The sequence below is a fragment of the Pinus tabuliformis genome, chromosome Q (assembly GCF_031772625.1).
Source record: "Pinus tabuliformis cultivar Carrire ecotype Pingquan chromosome Q, CPIR1, whole genome shotgun sequence".
Lineage (NCBI taxonomy): Eukaryota > Viridiplantae > Streptophyta > Pinopsida > Pinales > Pinaceae > Pinus > Pinus tabuliformis.
In genome coordinates, this window is record NC_142296.1 from 263120340 (window position 1) to 263143692 (window position 23353).

Sequence of the window (23353 nt, forward strand, 5' to 3'; positions counted from 1 at the left end):
AGCCGCGTCCAGAGACGCAGGCCAGCCATTCAGGAGGTGCGTCCACCCAGTGCACACATTTCAAGGCAGAGAAAAGTTCACTTGGGGGTTTCTTGTGTTTTACTCTTGGTATCTAGCCGACGGTATTGTGTTATTATGGTGTCGGCTCGTGGTATTGTTCCGTGTTTTGAGGAGGAGCTTGCCTATATAAAGCAAAGGAGATCATTTGGATTTATGTATGTCTTTGGTTGAATATCTTATGAGGTGAGATCTGGTCTAGATCTAAAAGGCGAATCTACTGAAGGACCGAGATCTCTTTGGCGCAAGATCAGATCTGTAGATCTGACTGTTTGGGTTACACTTAAAGTCTTGAAATCATTCATACCCGAAAGGACGCAGGTACAGTGAAAGGAAAGTGCGCCGGGACGTAGTGCAGTAGGAGGATACCTGCGTGGGGACACAGGGTAGACGAAGTTCAGGTGCGTCCGGGACGCAGTTCAGTATCTGGAGATCTGCGTGGGGACGCAGGGCGACCAAGGTTCAGGTGCGTCCCTGAAGCAACAGGACGCGGCGCGATAGTGTTTTTGGGTGTGTCCCTGCAGCAACAGGACGCAGTGCAGTTGAAGGAACAGTGCGTGGGCACGCAGCGCAGCAGAAGGATCGCTGCATGTGGACGTAGGGGAGCAGAAGGTTAACTGCGTCTGGTCACAGGCCACAGAAGGGAAAACTGCATCTCTGTCTTAAGATGTTCTATTGATTGAATTTCTCTGTTGATAAGGTGTTCTGGGTTAGTTCTGTTATTACTGATTTGATAACTGTAGTGGACTGTAACTGTTATGTACTTGATGATCATTTGATGCTTTATGAAAAGAAGTAGGGGGTTGTAGCTCCCTTCCAGAAGAAGACTGGAAAACGAGAGAGAGTTGTAGCTCTCTGCAAGTTGCAGCCTGCGCACTGGTAAATGACTGCACCAGTACAAAATCATTGTAAAAGGAGTATCTAATTTGAAAGAAGATAGAGATATATTGCAGCAGGTGGTTTTCACCCACATTGGGTTTCCACCTTACATCTTGTGTTCTTTGGTGTGACTATCTGTTTTCTTTGTTCATGCTCATTATTTTATGGTACTGACATGCAAAAATAATTCAAAGATCAAATAAGGAAGATTTATTAATTGCTAGATAATACTGATTCACCCCCCCTCTCAGTATTATTTTCAACACTGTCTAACCTAGGAAAAGTACAGCACAAATGCATTGAAATGAACATGTCTCTTAGTCCTGAAAAATGTGAATGCTTGATGACTACAGGGACCGTGCTAGGTCATTCAATATCTCAGCAAGAACTGCAGGTGGACCCAAACAAAATAGCCATCATCCAAAGGGTCCCACCTCCTCAAAAGCAGAGAGATGTCAGAAGTTTCTTAGGGTTAGCTGGATACTACCGAAGGTTCATAAAGGACTTCAGCATGTTGGCCTCTCCTTTATTTGGTTTGTTGGCCAAAGATTCTGAGTTTATATGGTCAAAAAGCTGTCAAGAGGCCTTAGACATTGTAAAGGATAACTTAACCACTGCACCAATTCTCTGAGGCCCAAACTGGGCCCTCCCCTTTCCAAGGATAATTTTAGGGGCGAATGTTCGCCCTTTGGCGAAATTAAGGGGTTTTAAATTTTTAGTGGGCGAATATTTTGTATCATAGTACATTTTTACAAATCACCTCAAATAGCCCACCTTATTTTAAGGGAGAGGGTAAAAAAGGTAAATTTAGCCCTTGAAATTAGGACTTACAACCTTCCATTCGCCCATTTTCAAGAATAGGTTTTATTTAAATGATTCCTATGGGCCAAATACCATATTTATAAAAGAGGTATGGTAAATTAATAAAAATATAAATAAATGAGAGGTATGGTAAATAAATACAACATTTTTTATATTTACTCCATAAGTCACCTTATATACATGTAAGGGTGTAAACAAATAAAAATATAAGTAAAGTGGAGGTATGGTAAATAAATAAAACGTCTTTTTATACTTACTCAAAAGGTATGGTAAATAAATAAAAATATAAATAAACTAGACGTATCGTAAATAAATAAAACCTCTTTTTATATTTAGTCCATAACCCTCGTTCTATTTATGAAGGCTCAAGAAAGAGGTTTTATTTAAGTGAATCCTATGGGCCAAATACCATATTTGTAAAAGAGGTATGGTAAATTAATAAAAATATAAATAAACGAGAGGTATGGTAAACAAATAAAACATTTTTTTATTTACTCCATAAGTCACCTTATATTTACGAACACTCAAAAAATGGGTTATATTTAGGTGAAACCTATGGCCAAAATACTATGGGACAAATACCATGGACTAGATTGTTATTAATACCATGCAAAAAACTATTATTAACCCTAATATTAGAATTAATAAAAATAAAAATGGCACATGGTATTGACCCATGGTATTCACCAAAATGGCACATGGTATTGACCCATGGTATTCACCTGGAATGTAGCCTATTTAAATGGGGGAATTAAACCAGCATGTAGCCTATGCTAAGATTCACTAGGACTTTACAAAGTTTTATTATTTAGTGAAAGACTCGCCAAGATCTTACAAGATTTTATAATTGAGTAAAATATTCGCCATGCCTGGTGAGAGATTTGCCAAAAAATTATATATACATATTATATTATTGATAAAATCGCCTTCCATTTTTCCTATATACCATGGAGATTCGCCCATTTATTATATTTATAAATTTAGGGGGGGTTCTTAAAATTTTCCCTGCCCCTTTCATATTCATGTTGATGCCTCACACAAAGCCATAGGAGCAGGCCTAGGTCAGGTAGAGGAAATATTGGCTTATGCTATCTATTTAATTAGTAAGAACTTGTCAAAGGCTAAGCTAAATTATACAGTGACCAAAAAGGAACTCCTAGCTGTTGTGCATTCATTAAACAAATTCAGGAATTACTTTACAGGCTATCAAACATTTGTGCATACTGACCATGCTGCAATCAAATATTTAATGAACAAACTAGATGTGAATAATCGAATTATAAGATTGTTACTTTTATTTCAGTAGTTTGATCTAACCATTGTTGATAAACCTGGTAAGGAAAATGTTGTTGCAGACTTTTTATCTAGGGTAAATGTACCTGCAGGTGAAGAAGGAATGGTGGATGACCAGTTACCAGATGAGCAGTTGTTTCATATTTCAGTTCTCTCTCCATGGTTTGTTGATATAGCAAACTATTTGGTATAAACACAGTTCCCACCAAACGTGTCCTCCAAATAAAAGAGCAAGATAGTCAGGAAAAGCGCCCCCTTCACTTGGATTGGGGGCAATCATTTCAAACTTGGCCTAGATCAAATCTTGAGAAGGTGTGTCAGGAAGAGGAAGTCTTTGACATCCTTTTGACCTGTCATGATGGGCCTTGTGGAGGTCACTTTGTAGCAAAGAGGACAACATTCAAAGTGTTACAAGCAGGCTATTATTGGCCCACTCTTCATCAGGATGTGAAAAAGTACACTAGTCAGTGTGATTGGTGTCAGAGGATGGGAAGGCCTACTCCAAGAGATGAAATGCCTCTGCAGCCTCAAGTGACTTTCGAGCCATTTGACAAGTGGGGCATGGACTTCATTAGGCCTATTGACCCTCCTTCAAGGCAAAAACAGTACATTATTGTGTGCACTGATTATTTGACTAAGTGGGCTGAAACCAAGGCAATTAAGGCAACAATAGAAGAGAAGGTGGTTCATTTCCCTAGGGAGAATGTATTCTACAAATTTGGGTACCCTAGAGAGCTGGTCACAGACCAAGGTAGCTAGTTTACCTCCAACATGATTGAAGACCTGCTCAGCCATCACAAGATCAAGCATAGGATCTCCACTCCCTATCATCCACAAGCTAATGAGCAAGTGGAGGTGACCAATAGAGCACTGGAGGGCATCTTAACCAAGGTGGTGAGCAGCAGTAGGAAGGATTGGGCAGAAAGACTAGTTGAGGCCACCTAGGCCTATAATACCATAGGGAAGACCACCACTAGATTCAAACCCTATGATTTGGTCTATGGGGAAAAGACCTTGTTGTCCATTGAGTTTGAATATAACACATTAAGGATGGAAACCCAACTAGATTTGGATCTCAGCAGTGCACAGAAAGAGAGATTGTCCCAACTGAATGGCTTGGATGAATTCAGAATGTAGGCCCTCCTACATACAGAGGTAGTCCAACTTCAAAGGAAGATCTGGCATGATAAAAATATTAAGGAGAAGCAATTTCAGGAAGGCGATTGGGCATTTTTATATGATTCTAGGTAAAAAGATTTCAAGGGCAAGTTAAGGAGAAGATGGCTTGGACCTTATGTTGTGGAAAGATGCCATGATAATGGTTCAGTGCAAATCAGAACCATAGATGAAGAGGCCATTCCTTTGCTTGTTAATGGACACCGATTGAAAATGTACAAGATACCTTTATCAAAACAATAGTTCGTTGATAATATCAATAAAACAGTGATGATGGTGGAGCAAGTTCCAGCTCCTCCCTCATCAAATCACTGAGAAAAAAAAAAAGGGCTCAGGTGAAAAACTCCATCAGGGCCTGAGTCCCATATTTGGGTTGAAAACCTCTTGAGGCAGCCCAATGATCAAAAAAAAGAAGAGAAAAAATGAACAAAAAGAAAAAGAGAAAAAGAAGATCTCTGGATGAAAACCTTCCTTGAGACGCCCAGGGAAAACAACTAGCGTGAAAACCTCTCTGAGGCAGCCTAGTTGTCTTTAAATATATATATATATATATATATATATATATATATATATATATATATATATATATATATATATATATATGTCATGAAATTTCCATTTGCAGGTGGGGAAGAAAGATAGTTAAGGAGCAAAAGAGGATACCAAGGAGACCCCTTCCTCTCACATATTCATATTCTTCACTCCTTACCATGCATCCCTCCATCATTTTTATCATTTTTCCACTCCATTGCTTCGATTTATGCAAAGTCTGTGTTTTCTGTAGGATCCCTTGTATTCCTACAGGATCCCGTGAAAACCTACATGATGATCATGTAGGAATTACAGCTACCCAGAAATCCTATAGGAAGAAATCCGAAGGCATATGATGGACTTGTTAGGTCCCTAAAATTCACCCTATGCATGATCTAGCACCTCACCTCGTCCACCATCATCATCCCTGCACTCACCATTCAAAACAAAAAGATCAGTTTCAACAGTTTCTGCCAGTCTTAAAAAGGAAAAAAAAGGGAAACAGAGAAGAGTAAAGAGCATTACCTGAGTATCCTTTTCTCTCCACACATCTACTCCTACTTTCCATCCATGTCACCATCCTCACAGCTCCAACAAGCAAAATGATTAAATAATTCTGAGGGAGAAGCAGCTACATGACATCTTGTAGCAGCCTATCCCACAGAATGCCAATCACACCAGCAACAAGTCTTCTCTAGGATGATCTAGGAGCTCCATAGTAGAAACATTAGATCTTTAGCCACAGATACTTTCAAAAGCAAAGAAACCATTAGCAGACAGCAAGAGGAGGAAGAAGAATGGCATGCAAAAAATATACACCGCAACACCTGTGGTCTTCGACAAATGCATCATATCATTGAAACCATAGGTAAGTATCCCGCTCGCTCTCTATTGTTATCCTAAATTGCCCTATTTTTTACCCCGTTTCCATCAATATCAACCTCTGTTTTACCTTAATATAATACCCTTCTTTCCTACACTAGTACAAGATAGTTACCCTTTTCCTGCACATGATCATAGTTTATATTAAGATTTTTTATAGCACTTTATTATTCTTTTTATATAGATTTCGCATTATTTACATATTTCTTGCAACACATATTGATTTCCTAGAAGTAATCATGGAACGTAGTGTTAATAATGTATGAGTTGACTAGTGCAGGAAGATTCCTGCACTGCCACTGTCTGAGATTTCTGAGAGCTATCTTCCATGAGGATGGGTCTCGATCTTCGACTTCGAGTCTAACTGTTGATGAACTGAAGTAGGTGGCATGCATCCAGTGATTTTTCTCCAAAGATAGATTACGACCTGGCGAAGCTCGTGTGTGTTATAACCATTGGCCAAGTTTGTAATTCGGTTTTCTAAGTCTGTTTGGCCGAGAGGCCTAAACAAGAATTATCTGTAATTAGTGTAAATAGCCTAGAGCCGAAGGATATATATGATGTAGATCATAGATAGGAAGCTAGCGAACCATTGGTTATTATTTTGGTTTATGTAATCTGGTTATCGCCTCGCTCTAGGGCTGGACTGCTCTGTAATGTAATTTGTTGAATCAAGTAATACAAGAGAATCGTTATGGTTTTCACACGCAATGTTTAATTTTGTCTTTGATGTATTATTTGAAGTGTTGATCGCTTTCATTCCTTAGAAGGGGAACGAGCTAGTTGGCCAGGGCCCAGCCAACCCAGCTCGTTGACCCCTCTCGCTTTCATTATTTGGAAAGATGGTGTGGTTATTTCTTTGCAGCTGTGTGATGTAATAGTTTAATCGCTAATCTTTAAGTTCTGGATTAAATTATCTTCTATAGCCTATGTGTGGAACGGATCCATGGTTTACAGAGTAGTTGTGTTTACTTTTTTTTATAAGATATCTTTCACGCATTTACTTTACTCTTGTTTTCTGTCTTAATTCATTTTCGAAGTGGATCGTGCAAGGAATTCTTTCTTGCACCAGTGCATGATGTTGCTTGCACCTTGGCTTATTCATTCGTTGTAGAAAACAGTGAATCACTTACCTGCATCTTATTTCCCATTATTTTGCAAGTGAATGGATCGATTAATCGAGTAACTATTTTTGGTTTTAAAAGTGCATCTCTAAAATATCTGGAAGTAGTTATATTAAACTACCATATTATACTTGCAAAGAATATCATTATTGTGGGTGAAGTACCAAAACTGGTTGACACATGCAAAGTACTTAGGCTATTGATTGATTCTTTTGTAAGTGTTTTTATCTCATGAAGTTTATTTCCCTTATGAATTTTAATGATTTGAAGCATTTTCTTTTTCATAGCTAGTTTACTTTAGAATTTCATTTACAATTGCAATTCCTTTTCAACACATCTTTCAACTTTCGAAAGTAATTTGGAAACTGAGTAAAGGGAACTATGCTTCGGTGCAAGAGCAATTCTCTTGACATAGGAACAGATTGATCCAAGCCCTAAGGCTTAGAGCACCTTCACTCAAAAATAAGTCTTTAGTAAGGAAGATTGAATATACTCTTACATAGAAATATTGTACCTGCACTAGTGCAAGCAGATTGCAACCATGCAAGGATAGGTTTTTTGTGTGGGAGAAAGATCAGAAGGAAGGTAGAATTCTGTAAGGGCCCACTTGTCAGATTGCTTACCATCCATCTGAAGATGAACATAGCATTTCATTCCAACATTTAAGATTGTTTCTGTTGTGTGGAATTTCTTTACTTGATTTACTTGCAAATTGTCTTTTACATTCCAACACTAGAGTTGCCTTGGTGTTAATTGCCTTTCCAATTGTTTTCTATCTGATTCTACAAAGCATTTCCTTTAATAAGTAGGATTAGAAATAGGAAAATTTCATACCATTTTTGGCATTGCCTTTTCTTCGTCTCTAAGTTTATGAAACCCTCGCGTTGACAATTCAGTGTTGAGGAGTTTGCTCAAGCGCAATTCCTGCACCCAACATTTTGGTACCGTTGTTGGGGAGGCAATTTGAATTGGTAATAATTTTCCATTTTTTTGCAATATGTGTAAGTCTGCTATTATTTTTTCCCACAGTGTTGTTATAGACATTTTTGTGCCTTACAACATGGAGCATGAAATGTCAATAATCTGAGGGATCCAAAGTCCCTAAACATGTTTTTCCTACCCCTAGAGGAACAAGGTCAGCAAACCACAGCACTTCAGATCAGTTCTCCACTGAAAAACACTCAAAAACAGGTCAATTTTGGATCAAAGCAGCTGCTCCACTAAGCATCTGCGCTGAATGTCAAAAGCTCTATGGTGTACCTGCGCTGCATAGCAAGTGCAACAAAGGCTACCTGCGCTGGGCGTACTTTGACATGTGGAGGAATCTTTTCTCAATGTGCCAGTGCCCAGGAAGCTTCCAAAATGATACTTGGATCAGAAGATTTGCCTAATGATGAGTAAAGAGGTTCTAAAACTCCAAGTGGAAGGTAGAAACTCCGAGTGGACTCAAGGACTGAAGAACAACTGGAGTTGAAGAGGACAACAAGTCACACATCAAGCTGACTTATCTTCACTCCAAAACTCTATATAAGGATCTCATCCCATGGGATCTGAAGGCCGGAATTTTGTGCAAAGAATTGCTGTTGGTTTACAGTTGTGAGTATTGGGTGATTGCTTGAGGGAGGTGAAGAGGAGATTTCTTTCCGTCGGGAAGGTGATGCTGGATTGGACCTCTCACGGTTGTATCACCGCCTGAACCTTACTTCCTTATATTAATAAAGCATTTGAGGTTCTTCTATTCGCATGTGTTTCAATGGTGTATTGTCTTACTTGCGTATTTGATTTATGCTAATCCTTGAATCAATTATGAATGCATGCTTCTTGTAGTTTCCCTTTCTTGTCTTGTTCGCAGGATCTCGTGTAGCTGGGCCCGTGAGAAGACTTGGAGCTGGGAGCAAGCGGCAAATAGAGGAGATTGGATCGACCATTTGCGCAAGACATCAATAAGTGGATCTCTTCCTTTCATCTCTTGCATGTCATAAAGAAGTAACTTTAGATAGCTTTGCTTCAGTTGTTGCTAAGGAACTATCACCCTTAGAGTGGGATAGGGTCATTCCGTGTTGGATACTTTTCCCCACAACAGACTGGCGACTCCGCTGGGGATCGTGTCTTGTTGGTAGCTTGTGTTTCTTACTATTCATTTCCTAAACAAAGGGAGTACCGAATCTAACTGCATTCGAATACTTCGAATGCAAAGTAGAGGGCAGCTACTCTAGCTCAGTGCTGGGCATGTTTATGATTTGAAGAGCTGATCCACAAGGACTCTTTTTAGCTCTTTGTGATAGTGTTCATCTTCCTTAATCATCCTCTAGTGTATACTTGACTGATAGCCTCTGATTTGGCCAAAAACCATTGATTTTTGAGCAAACTGTGACCCGGAATCTGAGAGAGACGAGAGTTGTCTCTTCAGTGCAGCTGCAGCAAAGGCTACCTGTGCTGCAACACAGGTCCCGAAGGGGCTACCTGCGCTGCATGTCAGATTGACAGTGCAGCACCTGCGCTGATCCAGTTTTGCCTTGTGCAACTGGGGTTCCCCACTGTCTGTTGCCCAGTTTTCAATATTGTTTTTGCAGCCTGTTGTCAACCTGTATACCCAGCTGAAACTACCTTTCTTTGCCTTCATTTCGCCTCAGTTGTATGAAGAAACCGTGATTTTTCTTATTGTATTTCTTGCTGTCATTCACAGTTTCCCGTAGCGAAAGTGAACTAGTCTTGCTGTGACCTCTTGGATCTAGACCTGTAAGAAAGTGTCGTTGTGATTCTAAGAGCTAGTTTATTGTTGTTCATAGCTGCTTGAACATTTGCTTTCGTTATATGGTTCGAATTTCAGTATTTCTTGTGTTGAAACGAGTGAATCTTAAGGTGTTCTTTTGATTATTGGACAAAAACTTGTTTGCTTTCGCTTGAAATTTAATTCGAAATCATACAACATCTTTGTTTTTGTAATACATCAACATTAAGGAAGAAGAAAAGAAATACTTGCATTGTGCATGTGCATTTTGACAGTTTGCATGTCGATTTAGGAAAGTGCATCAGTGTGTGCTCTATGATCTGTTTGAAAAGATGATGTCTTTCTTTTCCTTCAGTAGTTAAGATTTTCATAAGTTGAAAGAATTGAAAAAGCTTGCTTATCATTCTTAGACTGCATTTAGGAGTTGTATCATACATCACGTGGTTATCCATAAAGGAAAACTGCTAAGCAAGATCAACCTAAAACGAACTGAATTTACCTAACAACGCTTTGAAACATAACGAAACACAGTAGAGGTCTAGGTAGAGACGTGAACCGGCGTCGTTAAACATAGTGACTGTCGATCTCTACGAAGGTGGGTGATTCCTCCTGAGGGACAATAGCACTAATACGGACTTGTGCCCCCGCGTACCGTCGCGTATATTGGGGGATCCCTATAGGAACAAAGCCTTTATCCATAGGAAGCCGTGTTGGCCGCCCTACTGATCGCGATGCAGTGAACACAACATTCATGAAGATCGACCACTCGTACCGTAAAACGTATTCTGTGGTTTCGCGAAAGGTTTGGCACACCCTCTGCCTAGAACTCCAGAGTAGTTTCTTTTGGCCTTTTTCAAACTCTATAACTGAAAAAGTCCATCCGAGCATTTGTCACTTCGGGCTCGTTAATACATCGAAGGAGACTAGAGTCATCTTTAGCTTTTTCTCGACTCTTAAAAAGTGAAAAAGCAAGTTGTGTCTAAAGCGTCGTCATATAAAATTCATTCTAAACGGAACATAATCACCCCTTATTCCTACGTTGATCTTTAGGTTGAGAACATGGAACACACCAACCAAGGGATTCCACATGGTGGGACCCCTAGCCCTTTCTCCTCTTGGGGAGAAGTTGGTGCGCCCCACATGGCCACGTTGTCGCTTCCAGGACTGACAATTGGCCTGCCAGTTTGGCTGTTCTCAACCATTGTAGTTCAGACCACCACCATTCCTGAACAGTCGAGTCAACAGTTAGACCAGTCTAAAGCTACCCTCCAGCCTTCCACTTCTTATAAGCCTTCCTCCGATCCTTCTTCTTCGAGAGGTCAAGTCGCCGAAAGCGGAGCTCCCATAGAAAAGAAGAAGGAAAAGAAGAAGAAAGAAAAGAAGCAGAAGGAGCCAAAGGCACCTAGGGGCAAGCAAAAGGCATCTAACAAAAATCCACACAGCACGGACCGGGCCCAAATCGCCATGTGTCATATGTAGAGAGGACCACCTCCACCGTGATTGTCCCAGTATTCCCCGGATACTAAGGGACTGGTCCCCTCGTTTGCACAGTTCTGAAACGTCAACCTTTGACAACCAGGTTGAATGCTTACCGTCGACCAACGAAAGTGAAGGTCCTAGACGACGAAGGGGAATGAGATTCCCCTGCGAACTGTGTGAAGGCAATCACACCCTCCGCCGTTGTCCCTTTTTAGACGAAGCCAAGAGAGTTTTGGAAGATCAACCGGTTGCACCGTTGCTGCTTCCTCCTGGATACCAAAAACTCGCGCCAAGTCCTTCGTTGGTTGAAAATACAGCTGCCCCGCTCATAGGGCCAGCTGAAGTGTCAGTCACTGAAAGTGAACCTACTGAATCCGGACCGGACGAAAGTCCAAAGGTCGAAACGGCAGTTGACCCGATTCTCCTTTCAGAAGTTTCATCTTCAAATACCACAGTCACTGAGGATTCATCTTCAGCTGACACCCCTACCGAAGAGAGTAAGGATGACACCGTCCAGATTATTTTCGTCAACACCGATTCTGATGAACATCAGGGCAATGTGCCCACTCCTTTATCGCAGGAAGGAGCATCGTCAGGATCATACCCGGCCGTATATTCGGTCCCACCACTAAGCAACCTGGTTGTGTCCTTTGATTGGAACCAACTAGGCAGACCCCGGTTACCAGCCAGTATACCATTTAGAATTATAGTCCAAATATAAAAAATGGTGATGGCTAGGACTATCATTGATGAAGGGGCATCTGTGAGTATCCTGTCCTCTATTTCTTGGAAAGCACTGGGTTGCCCGACGCTTTTGCCTGAGATAAGAAATCTCTCGGGTTTTGACAAAGGAACCAGTCGACCATTAGGGATTCTACCTAATGTGCCTATTACATTGAAAGGGAAGGCTGTCAAGATGAATTTGATGGTCGTCCAAGGACCCTTGGATTATAACCTACTCCTTGGACGAGACTACATATATTGCATGGAAGCAATAGTCTCCTCACTCTTTCGAATAATGTGTTTTCCACACGAAGGAAGAATGGTCAAGCTCGTAGACCAACTTTCATTTCCGGGATCACACATCGCAAATAGTCACATACCTATCCTGAATGGTCTATTTGATCAAGAAAGGTCTCTACCTCCGGTTCTTCTTCCTGATGAGTACGAGTAATTCGGGAAAGCAGGGCCGGAACCCAGGGGGCATGCATCCTGGTCTGCTGGGGTCAGAGAAAACCTTGGGTGTAAAGTAGAATTTCCGCGGGAGAATATGACTAGTCCGTACCCCGTCCCCTCCTTCATCTTCGTAAAACAGAAGAGTCGGCAAGAGCTCTCATGCAGAGGAAGGGGCAGTTAGGAATGGGGTTGTTCTGGAAAAAGATTCTTTTGTTAAAGTTAAGTGTGTGGCGGAAGCGCCGTCATTCACCTTTGTCTAAATAAGTAGGCTCTGCCAAAGAAGGGGATCCGTTTGCGGCAGCAAGTAGTAACCATCTTTGGGTAAAAGGCAAGCCTCACCCATTAAAAAAAATGTTTTAAAGGATAAGTAGGGGCAGCCTCCAAAGAAAGAGATTCTATTGCTGCAACAAATTGTAACCATCTTTGTGTAACCTAATGATAGACATCGCCGAAGAAAGTTTTTGTTTGAAAGGATTAGCAGAACGATCTTTGGATAACCTGAAAGAGGTAAGCCTCACCCATTGAAAACAAGGGTTTTCGACGGACAAGTAGGGGCGACCTTGAAATTAGACTTACACCTGGGGGCATGCAAACCTCTTGGAATGCAAGCACGGGCGGCTATTTTGTTTTTTTAGTTTTTTAGGTCCCCCCTTTAAACCTGTAGGTCTAACCCGTTAAACTCGTAGGATTAGCCGATACCCAGCTTGCACAAAGAGAGGATATGGAGAAATACGTAGGGAGATGAAGCTCTTTAAAAAATAGCGATCTTCCATGAGACCTTCCTACTTTATGACTAGTAAAAACGAGCAGTTTTGGCAAAGTTCATGCTCGTTAAAAAATAAACGCAAGATACGAGCAGTTTTGGCAAAGTTCATGCTCGTTAAAAAATAAACGCAAGATCCGAGCAGTTTTAACGCGGACTTCATGCTCGTTAAAAAATAAACATAAGCATGTGAGCAAGCTTCCCCCAGAGTTCAACCTCATCCAGAAAAAATGAACCGGTAAATAACCATTTGAGACCGTAAATTCATCAGCCATAAAAGCCTTGGTCGTGTTTGTGCACCGTCACCTCCACTTTTCATTTGGCCGATCATTCACATCCACTTGATTGTTTACCTATTTTGAGGAACAACTGCGAAGAGTGATTTCACTTGGCCATCCTTGTAATACTGCCGTGATTGGAAAATTCCAACCTGTACCTGGAATCTGCTGCTATCCCTGTTTATCACTCGTTCCTCAAAATACGAGTCTTCTTTTAGCTCTTTTCACTGACTCGTAAAATATGAAAAGTTTGCCGAGTTTTGGCCTTCCAGCTCGTTAAAAGGACCGGAAGAGCTATCCCTCCTCTAGATTTTAATCTTTTTGGACTTGAGGGATTATTGCACAAAAAGATCGAGCGCTTGTCTAGTTCGGCTCGATAAAGATATCGAACATTCATCCCTTCTGTATTGTTTTATACTTTTTCGGGCTTAAGGGATTAGATGACGAAAAAGGACCCCTGGAGTCCACTTTATGTACCCTTTTCAGACTCTCTAAAGATGAAAAGGACCGATTTGTCTTTGTCGCTGGGCTCGTTAAAAATATTAGATAGCGACAAACTTGTCTTTAGACGAGAACGAGTTTCCCTATCGTTAGGCTCGTTAAAACATAGCGATGGGCTTGCCCGAAGGGTAGGTTATAGAACAAGCATATGTTATCCTCCTCAAGCTTGACAAAAATAAAGAGGTACTGGTCAGAAATGACTGGGGAAAAATTGGGAGAACCTCAAAGCTTAAATGGTAGCAAGTCGCTCTTGAACATGACACTTTTTCCTCCGTAAATATCGGGTTGGGTTATTATCATTCACCGGTCCCTTCACCATGGTCTCGCCATACCATCCATACATGGGGTAATGCTACCGATCCATCACATCAGTGTCATTATATGTTCAAGAGATGTCATTCAGAAAGTGTCAACCGGGTCCCATCCACTACCATACATCATCTTTCATCCTTCCATGACCGCCACCCTGAATCATATTTCACAGATCGTTTTCACCATCATCACTAGCTCCGTTCCGTGTCACTGATGTGGGATTCATGAAGGCCCTCCTTTGACGGATCACTTCTTGTCGACATCAGCTCACTATCCAAGAAGTTGATCTAGGAACACCCCCCTCAGTACTTTGAAGCTTGCATGCCTCAATGGCAAGTTTCTCACTTCCGGCGATAGGTATACATTAATGACCTTCGACCGGGAGACTTTGCGTGGTGTTCGACGTCAGATCCTATATTCACGCCACGTGAATTGTGCTGCAGTACCTTGAGGGTCATCATCATTATCGGTGATTCCTCTCGCGCTTGTTAACAGTTTACATTATTGACTGGTAATCAAGCGATGTCTTTCCATGTTCGACTTCAAGAAATTCTCACATGGATCGACTTGTACTAGAGTGAAGGTTGGACAAGTTTGAAGACCCCGGATCTAGTTTCATCCATCCGGGCTGCGATATATATTCAGGAGATAAAAACATAGACATGTGCAGCAGATGATCATCCTACTAAAAGGATGATAATTAAAAGCAGAGAATTATCAGTCTATTATCAGACGATCGTCTGTTTATGTACAAAAAATGTATTTATAAAGCTGAGCATGGGAAATGCCCGCATCAGCTAGATCATGAAAAGAAAGTATGAAAATATAATGTATTGTATTGTATTTTGTTACAGGTCACCTCCCGACGATTGAATGAACTTCGGATCCTCCTAATAAATCATTTCACCCGATAAACGACCTCATACTTTAGGGGGCAACTGTTATAGACATTTTTGTGCCTTACAGCATGGAGCATGAAATGTCAATAATCTGAGGGATCCAAAGTCCCTAAACATGTTGTTCCTACCCCTAGAGGAACAAGGTCAGCAAACCACAGCACTTCAGATCAGTTCTCCACTGAAAAACACTCAAAAACAGGTCAATTTTGGATCAAAGCAGCTGCTCCACTAAGCATCTGCGCTGAATGTCAAAAGCTCTATGGTGTACCTGCGCTGCATAGCAAGTGCAAAAAAGGCTACCTGTGCTGGGCGTACTTTGACATGTGGAGGAATCTTTTCTCAATGTGCCAGTGCCCAGGAAGCTTCCAAAATGACACTTGGATCAGAAGATTCACCTAATGATGAGTAAAGAGGTTCTAAAACTCCAAGTGGAAGGTAGAAACTCTGAGTGGACTCAAGGACTGAAGAACAACTGGAGTTGAAGAGGACAACAAGTCACACATCAAGCTGACTTATCTTCACTCCAAAACTCTATATAAGGATCTCATCCCATGGGATCTAAAGGCCGGAATTTTGTGCAAAGAATTGCTGTTGGTTTACAGTTGTGAGTATTGGGTGATTGCTTGAGGGAGGTGAAGAGGATATTTCTTTCCGTCGGGAAGGTGATGCTGGATTGGACCTCTCACGGTTATATCACCGCCTGAACCTTACTTCCTTATATTAATAAAGCATTTGAGGTTCTTCTATTCGCATGTGTTTCAATGGTGTATTGTCTTACTTGCGTATTTGATTTATGCTAATCCTTGAATCAATTATGAATGCATGCTTCTTGTAGTTTCCCTTTCTTGTCTTGTTCGCAAGATCTCGTGTAGCTGGGCCCGTGAGAAGACTTGGAGCTGGGAGCAAGCGGCAAATAGAGGAGATTGGATCGACCATTTGCGCAAGACATCGGTAAGTGGATCTCTTCCTTTCATCTCTTGCATGTCATAAAGAAGTAACTTTAGATAGCTTTGCTTCAGCTGTTGCTAAGGAACTATCACCCTTAGAGTGGGATAGGGTCATTCTGTGTTGGATACTTTTCCCCACAACAAGTGTGTTTCTATTGTTTGAAGGAGTTTATAGGTGTCGATTTATTTCTAAAACTTGCAGTTTTTATTTCGAATTTCGTTTGTCATTTTTTCTGAAATTAATGCCTAAAAGAGGTAGGGGTCTGAAGCCCACTAGGGGCCAAAGAAACACTAACAAATCTGAAACCAAAACTCATATTGGGCCTTCTTTTTGCAGGCAGAAAGTCCAAACAAACTCAGACTCATTATGCATGAAAATTCCACCTAGGCTCTAGTAGTAGTAGTTCAGGTGTATCACATCCCATAAAGGGGAAGAAAGGGACTGTTTTAATCCATAGTCAGACTTCTTAGCCTATTAAGAATAGTTCTTGTGGAAGAACAACAACGGCAAATATGGAAGACCACGCAGAAGGAAGTGGTGAAAATCATGTAAATGAGGAACAATCTACTTTCGGATTCCCTATTATGAATCATAATATACAAGCACAAATGAAAATATTTCACCATCAATTCTTCCTCATTTCTATGGTAAGGTACATGAAGATCCAAAATCTTTCTTATTTGAGTTTGATATTTTGTGTAGAATTTATGATTATTCATTTGATGCCCATAAGTTAAAGTTGTTTCCTGCAACTCTCAAGGATGCAGCACTCCGTTGGTTCATGGGACTAGGAGGAAACACTATAAATTCTTCGTAGCAAATGAAGAAAGTGTTTTTATCAAAATATCAAGAATATTGTAAAACTAGAGATATCCAAGATGAAATCTTTATTGTTGTGCAAAATGATGATGGAATGCTAGAGGACTATTTGCAGAGATTCATGTACATCCTCCAAATGTCAAAGCACAAATTTGATCTAAGTACTATTAGAACCTTGTTCTTACATGGGCTTACTGATGATTCTAGGAATAATCTAAATCTGTTAGAACAAGGGGATATTGCTCAAAAACCTTTTGACAAGATATGTGACTTGTACAAGAAATTCTCGAGGAATCAATATAGATCCGGTAAAGGAATTTGGAATAAAAACAGGAAAATTGAATCTACTGATGTTATGATTATTGGATTAGAAAAGAAAATGGACAATATGAAAATTGAAATAATGAATATTGTTAGTAAACAAATAGACTCTTTGAATTTTCAGCAAAAACTTGTAGAAGAGCAAGAAACATTGTCTATTTTCTGTTCAAGATGTAGAAGAAAACATCCTCTAAGAGAATGTCCTCTAGATATTAAGGAAACTAGTAAATGTGCAATTTGTGTAGATAACCATGCTATAGAAAAATGTCCCTCCCTACCTGGGCTGAAAGCTGTATTTGAAGGGGGAAAACATGAAGTTGAGTCGTTGCATGCAATGGGAGCACGAAGAAATTGGCCTCAAGTAAATGCGGGTATGGTTCCTGAATCTCCACCACATTTTTTTGGTTATAATGCACACTCATATTCCTATCCTAACATTGGTCACTCTCAACATTGGCAACATGTGAATCAATATCAATATGGACAACCCTCCCAATATTGGCAACAAGGATGGAGAGGGCTAAACCATTCACATAGTTCCTATCATGCACCGATGCAATCATATCCTCTTACATATGCACCTTACCCAATGCCTCAACCATCATTACCTCAGCCAAGTCAACCTATGCCACAATTACCTTTACCTCCATTGTTTCGACCTTCTCAGCTACCTGCTCAACCTTTACCCAACCCTAATAATAAAGTAGTACAAATGATCCATTCTATGACCCCGCTTTCTTCATCCAGATTTTAGACCATGCCAGTTGAAGTTAATGATATTTAATTGAGATCAGGGAAAGTAGTAACCTCAGAAAATCAAAAGCAACCCATGGTAATTATCGATGAGAAAGGAGAGGAGGAAACTCTTGACCATTCTGAAAAAGATGAAACCATTCATCCTATCCCTGTACATTCTAAGCCATCATCATCTTCCTCCAACTGACCTCCCTATCCAAAGAGGTTAGTTGTGAAGAATAAAGGCCCAATTCCTGAGTCTAGCCTGGCTTCTGAGCTTAGGGACATTTTCATAAAGGTACCCTTGCTCCAAGCTATCAAAGAGATCCCCATTTATACAAAAATCATTAGGGAACTCTGCCTCAAGAAGCCAGGAAGGAGAAGATTAGAACCCAAAACCATTCAATTTGTTGGTAGAGCAACAAAGTTGATGACAGGATGTACGAACATGGAAAAATATACCGACCTCAGAAACCCTATTGTCTATGTTCAGATAGGTGATGTCCTTGTCTCCAATGTACTTATAGACCTAGGGGTAGCAATTAATGTTATGACCAAGAAAACTATGGATCAACTTAGATTGGTCCATATTCGTCCTACTCCCAATGTGCTTGAACTGGCAGATAGATCTAAAATCAAGCCAGAAGGAGTATTGGATGATGTGGTCATTTCCTTGGATTCTTGGGAATATCCCGCAAATTTCATTATGTTTCAGCCAAACAATCCTATGGTAGGGCATCCCTTAATCTTGGGATGACCATGGCTTGCTACGGTTGATGCTTATATTAGATGTCATTCTGGTGATATGTATATTTCCCATGGAGATTCTAGAAAGAAAGTCACCTTATATCCACCTGCTAGATCTATTCAGGAGCTCTGAGACACTTTATGGTTAGACTACAGTAGTGATGAGGAGACCCAACCTGTTTCCTTGATACATCAGAATGTTGAGTCCTCACAGGAGGGTGAGATTCAAGACTTCCTAAAAAATCTAGACACCATGCCTAATTTTGAGTCATTGAGTCAAATTTTTAGTCTAGATTTTCAAGAAGGATATGACTTTCTACCTCCATCATCACCATCTCTAGTGACACCTTTGTGTACTCTTGAGCATGACACTACCCTTGTTGAGATTAGTCCAGGTAAATACTTGTATATTAGTTCAGACTTGGACCCTTCTCAATGAGAGCAACTTGTGAATTTGTTGCGAAACCATCTCGATGCCTTTGCATGGGGTTATGAAGATATCTCCTGAAACTTGTACACACCATATCTATATTCAGGATGGAGCTTGACCTGTTTGACAACCCCAAAGGCGAATGAACCCAGCTCTAAGAGATGTTGTAAAGGAAGAACTGCAAAAACTCTTAGATGTTGATTTTATCTATCCTATTTCTAATAGCCAGTGGGTCTCCCCATTAGTGTTAGTCCCGAAGAAAGATGGGATATGGAACATTTGCACTGATTACAGAGAATTAAATAAATCCACTCTCAAATATTACTTCCCCCTTCCTTTCATCGATCAGGTACTCGATACCCTTGCTGGTAAGAAGTACTTTTATTTTCTAGATGGCTTTAGCGGATATAACCAGATACAGATAGCACCCGAGGATCAAGACAAAACCACTTTTACATGTCCATGGGGTACATTTTCTTACCGAGTGCTTCCCTTTGGGCTATGTAATGCCCCAACTACCTTTCAAAGGGCAGTCTTGGCTATTTTTTCTGACCTTGAATGCATAGAAATCTATATGGATGATTTATCCATGTTTGGTGATTCATTTTAGGAAGCCCTCAAGAATCTAGAAAAAGTGCTTCTTCACTGCCAAGAAGCTCATCTCGCCTTGAGTGACAAGAAATGCAGATTAATGTGCAAGGTAGGAGTAGTTCTTGGCCATCTTATTTTCGACAAAGGTATCCAGGTTGACCCTGCAAAGATAAAAGTCATTTTGAGTCATCCTATACCCAAAACTCAAAGGGAATTTCTCAAGGATATCTACCCCCCTTTTCCCACTTTTGGCTAAAGATAGTGAGTTTTCTTGGTCTACAGCTTGCCAATAGTCCTTTGAGACATTGAAGGAAAAATTAGTTCAGGCACCAGTTTTGAGAGGACCAAACTGGTCCCTGCCATTCCATATTTTCTCTGATGCCTCAGATATTTCTATTGACACAACTTTAGGACAAGAAGAAGACAAATAATCTTATGCTATTTATTTCATTAGTAAAAAATTGTCACCTGTTGAACTCAATTATACTGTTACTGAGAAAGAGTTTTTAGCTGTAATTTTTTCTATTAATAAATTCAGACATTATATTATAGGATATGAAGTTTTTGTACATACTGATCATTCTGCTATAAGATATTTGATGAATAAACCATTAACTAGTGGTAGGGTAACTAGGTGGTTGTTATTATTACAGGAATTTAATATTACTATTGTTGATAGACCAGGGAAATCGAATGTAGTAGCAGATTAACTTTCAAGATTAAATAATCCTGGTGAAGAAATTCCTGTTAATGATGATTTTCCTGATGAACATCATTTTACAGTGTCAACAAAATCTCCATGGTTTGCTGACATAGCTAACTATTTAGTCACTGAAAAATTACCACCTCACTTATCTGCTCGTGAAAAGCGGAATATCATTCAGAAAAGTGTTGCATATTCCTGGATCCAAGGAGACCTCTTTTACACTAGAGTAGATCTCATTATCTGTAGATGTGTAAGAGAGGAAGAGGCATTTGATATCTTAAAATCTGTCCATGTTGAACCATGTGGAGGTCACTTCGCTAATAATCGAACTGCATACAAAGTGTTACAAGTTGGCTATTTTTGGCCTTCCTTGTTCAAGGATGCCAAACAATATGTCAAGTGGTGTGATAGCTGTCAGCGAATTGGCCAGCCTAACCAAACCAATGAGATGCCTTTATGTCCTCAAGTTATGATTGAGCCTTTTAAAAAATGGGTTATTGATTTCGTAGGACCAATAAATCCCTCATCATCAAATAAAAAGCATATCTTGGTTTGTACAGATTTTGTTACAAAATGGGTAGAAGCTAAAGCTGTTTCTTTTGCTATTGAAAGAGTTGTTGTTGATTTTCTTTTTACTGAAATATTTACTAGATTTGGTGTACCTAGAGAAATTATTTCTGATAATGGATCGCAGTTTATTTCTAATATGGTATAGGGTGTAATGGAGCAATACAAAATCTGGCACAAGAAATCCGCACCATATCACCCGTAAGCAAATGGCCAGGTAGAATCCCCAAATAAGGTGATTGAGTCTATCTTCACAAAGAAGGTAAATATGAACATAAAGGATTGGGCTGAAAAATTAACAGAAGCATTGTGGGCCTATCGAACCACTTGGAGAAACAGCACGGGACACACACCATATGAGTTGGTGTATGTGAAACAAGTCCTCTTGTCGATAGAATTCCAGAGCAAGACTTTCAGGACTGCAGTCCAATTGGGGCTAGATCTCTCCGAGGCACAGCAACAACACCTTCTACAATTGAATGAGTTAGATGAAATATGAAGGGATGTTGTTCATCAGAACATCTTGGTTCAACAACAGCGCAAGAAGTGGCATGATAAGTCTATTCAGAAAAAACAATTCTAACCAGGCGATTGGGTGCTCCTTTATGATTCAAGATTCAAACATTTTAAAGGAAAATTCCATACACACTAGATGGGACCCTATGAGGTGGTCAAAGTGTTCGAAAATGGAGCGGTAGAAATCAAAACTATTGATGGACGAAATTCTGTGTTCCTAGTAAACGGGCATAGATTGAAGGTATATTTTCAGCCCCTTACTAAAGGAGATTTTATGCAGCAAGTCCAACAACCATTTGAAAAGGAGTTGGTAGGTGATAGCACCGACCTGTTGAAGAATTGATTCCTTCTTGTCCTTATTTAAAAAAAAAAAAATCAAAGAAAAATAAAAAGAAAAAAAAATGACAAAAAAATAAAAGTATAAAGAGAAAAAAGATTTCCTATAATTGTGAAAATCAGTTGGCTGACATAATTATAGAAGGACCAACTTGAAAACCAGCATGCTGGCAAGAAGATCAAAATTTTCATAAAAAGGGAATGTTACTTGATTTTTAGATATGTTGGCTACCACCAAGAAGAAGCAGGTTCACGAAACTGAGCACTTACCCAAGTTTGGGGTAACTAGCATGGACATTTTTATCCAAGTAAACGCTTACTTCCCGATGTAGTTATTTTTCCTACACCAGTGCAGGCAGATTTCAAGGTAAAAATCTTCTTCTATTTCCCATTTCGAATTTCCCACTATTTCTTTTCTAAATTCCCCAATGAATTACCTTCCTCTTTCTTCCAAGAAACTACCCTTACCCGATTCGTAAAATCCCTCTTTTCCCTTGAATTTTTTCCCACATCCCATTTCGTTTACCCCCCTTGGTGATATTGTTTTGAAATCCTTGCTGTAATATTCCTTCCCATTCTAAAATTTTTTTACCCCTTTCCCACTTCTTTATTCCCTCATAAGTTGATTGCAGAATTTGATGCAGTCATTCAGAAGGCATGTCGAGAAGCACCAAAGGATGGTGAATAAATTTTTCTTGTATAATGAGGCAAATTTTTTAAAGTCCAGCTACAAAAGTATGTCCTATCAGAATTTCTATTTGGTAAAAATCTCTGGTGCAAGCACAGCGCAGTGCAAGCACAGTAGTGCAAGCAGGTCTGGTACAGAAATACAATTGACTGTGGAAGCAATTTACACAGTCCTGAAATGGTTTATCAAAGATTTATGGGCCTATATTTTTTGTACATGTGTTGATATGATAACTCATTCCATCTTTTAATTGATACTTTATTTCATTAATTACTAATCTAGGGACAAATCTCTAAAGTGCAAGATGTGTAAGGCTGAAATCTAATTTTTCTTAATAAATGCTGAAAATAAGTCTGAGTGAATTATGATGCTGATTGCGGAAGGGTACTCCATCCAATAACCTGCACTCACCCTCTTTGCAATCATTCTACACTACCCAACCATCATTAACCTACCTGTGATCCAATCATTCTATCTATTGCATCATTGCCGCATATACCACCACTGCATACAATCATCACGATTCACCTATAATGAACTGACAGGAATCTACACCCGAAGTGGAAGGGACTATTCCATCATAGACAAGTAAGAAGGTCTAAAAAGATGGAAGGCGAGGGACCTTCAGCATAAAATTCTCGGTGAATCTTGGAGTTACCATGAAATTCTTTCTAGGGTGTGATCAGTGAAGTGGAAGAGGTTCAAAATGGCACCAATGAGGAGTGAACCACTGTCGCTACAGGAGATTGAAAAAACCGCCGAATACAAGAACAGTCTTGCACTTTTGCAAGAATCTGGGTTCCTGCCATTTCTCCAAAAATTTGATGGATTCGACATGGGCGTAGTGCTAGAGTTTGCAAGAACATTCAAGGAAGGCCAAGTTAGGGTCGAGTCCTTAAAATTTAAAATCACTGAAGAGTTCATTTCGCAAACCACATGCCTACCACTTACAAGTGAGCGTTGGTTTAAGAAAGAGTGGTTGGCAAAGAAGCGTTGGTAGTGGTTCGTGGTCGATAAGAATATTGAGGTCGATTGGAAAAAGGGAC

At 40.0% G+C, this 23353-nt stretch overlaps 1 protein-coding gene across 1 annotated transcript in view; it reads right to left on the reverse strand.

Annotated features, from left to right (window-relative positions):
• LOC149219183 (uncharacterized) overlaps nt 1-22825 on the reverse strand; it is an 87379-nt gene extending 64554 nt beyond the window's left edge. Inside the window, exon 1 of the mRNA XM_089386732.1 lies at nt 22763-22825. Coding sequence (XP_089242858.1) covers nt 22763-22825 — 63 coding nt within the window. The remainder of the gene's footprint in view (nt 1-22762) is intronic.
• Nucleotides 22826-23353: the final 528 nt, after the last annotated feature.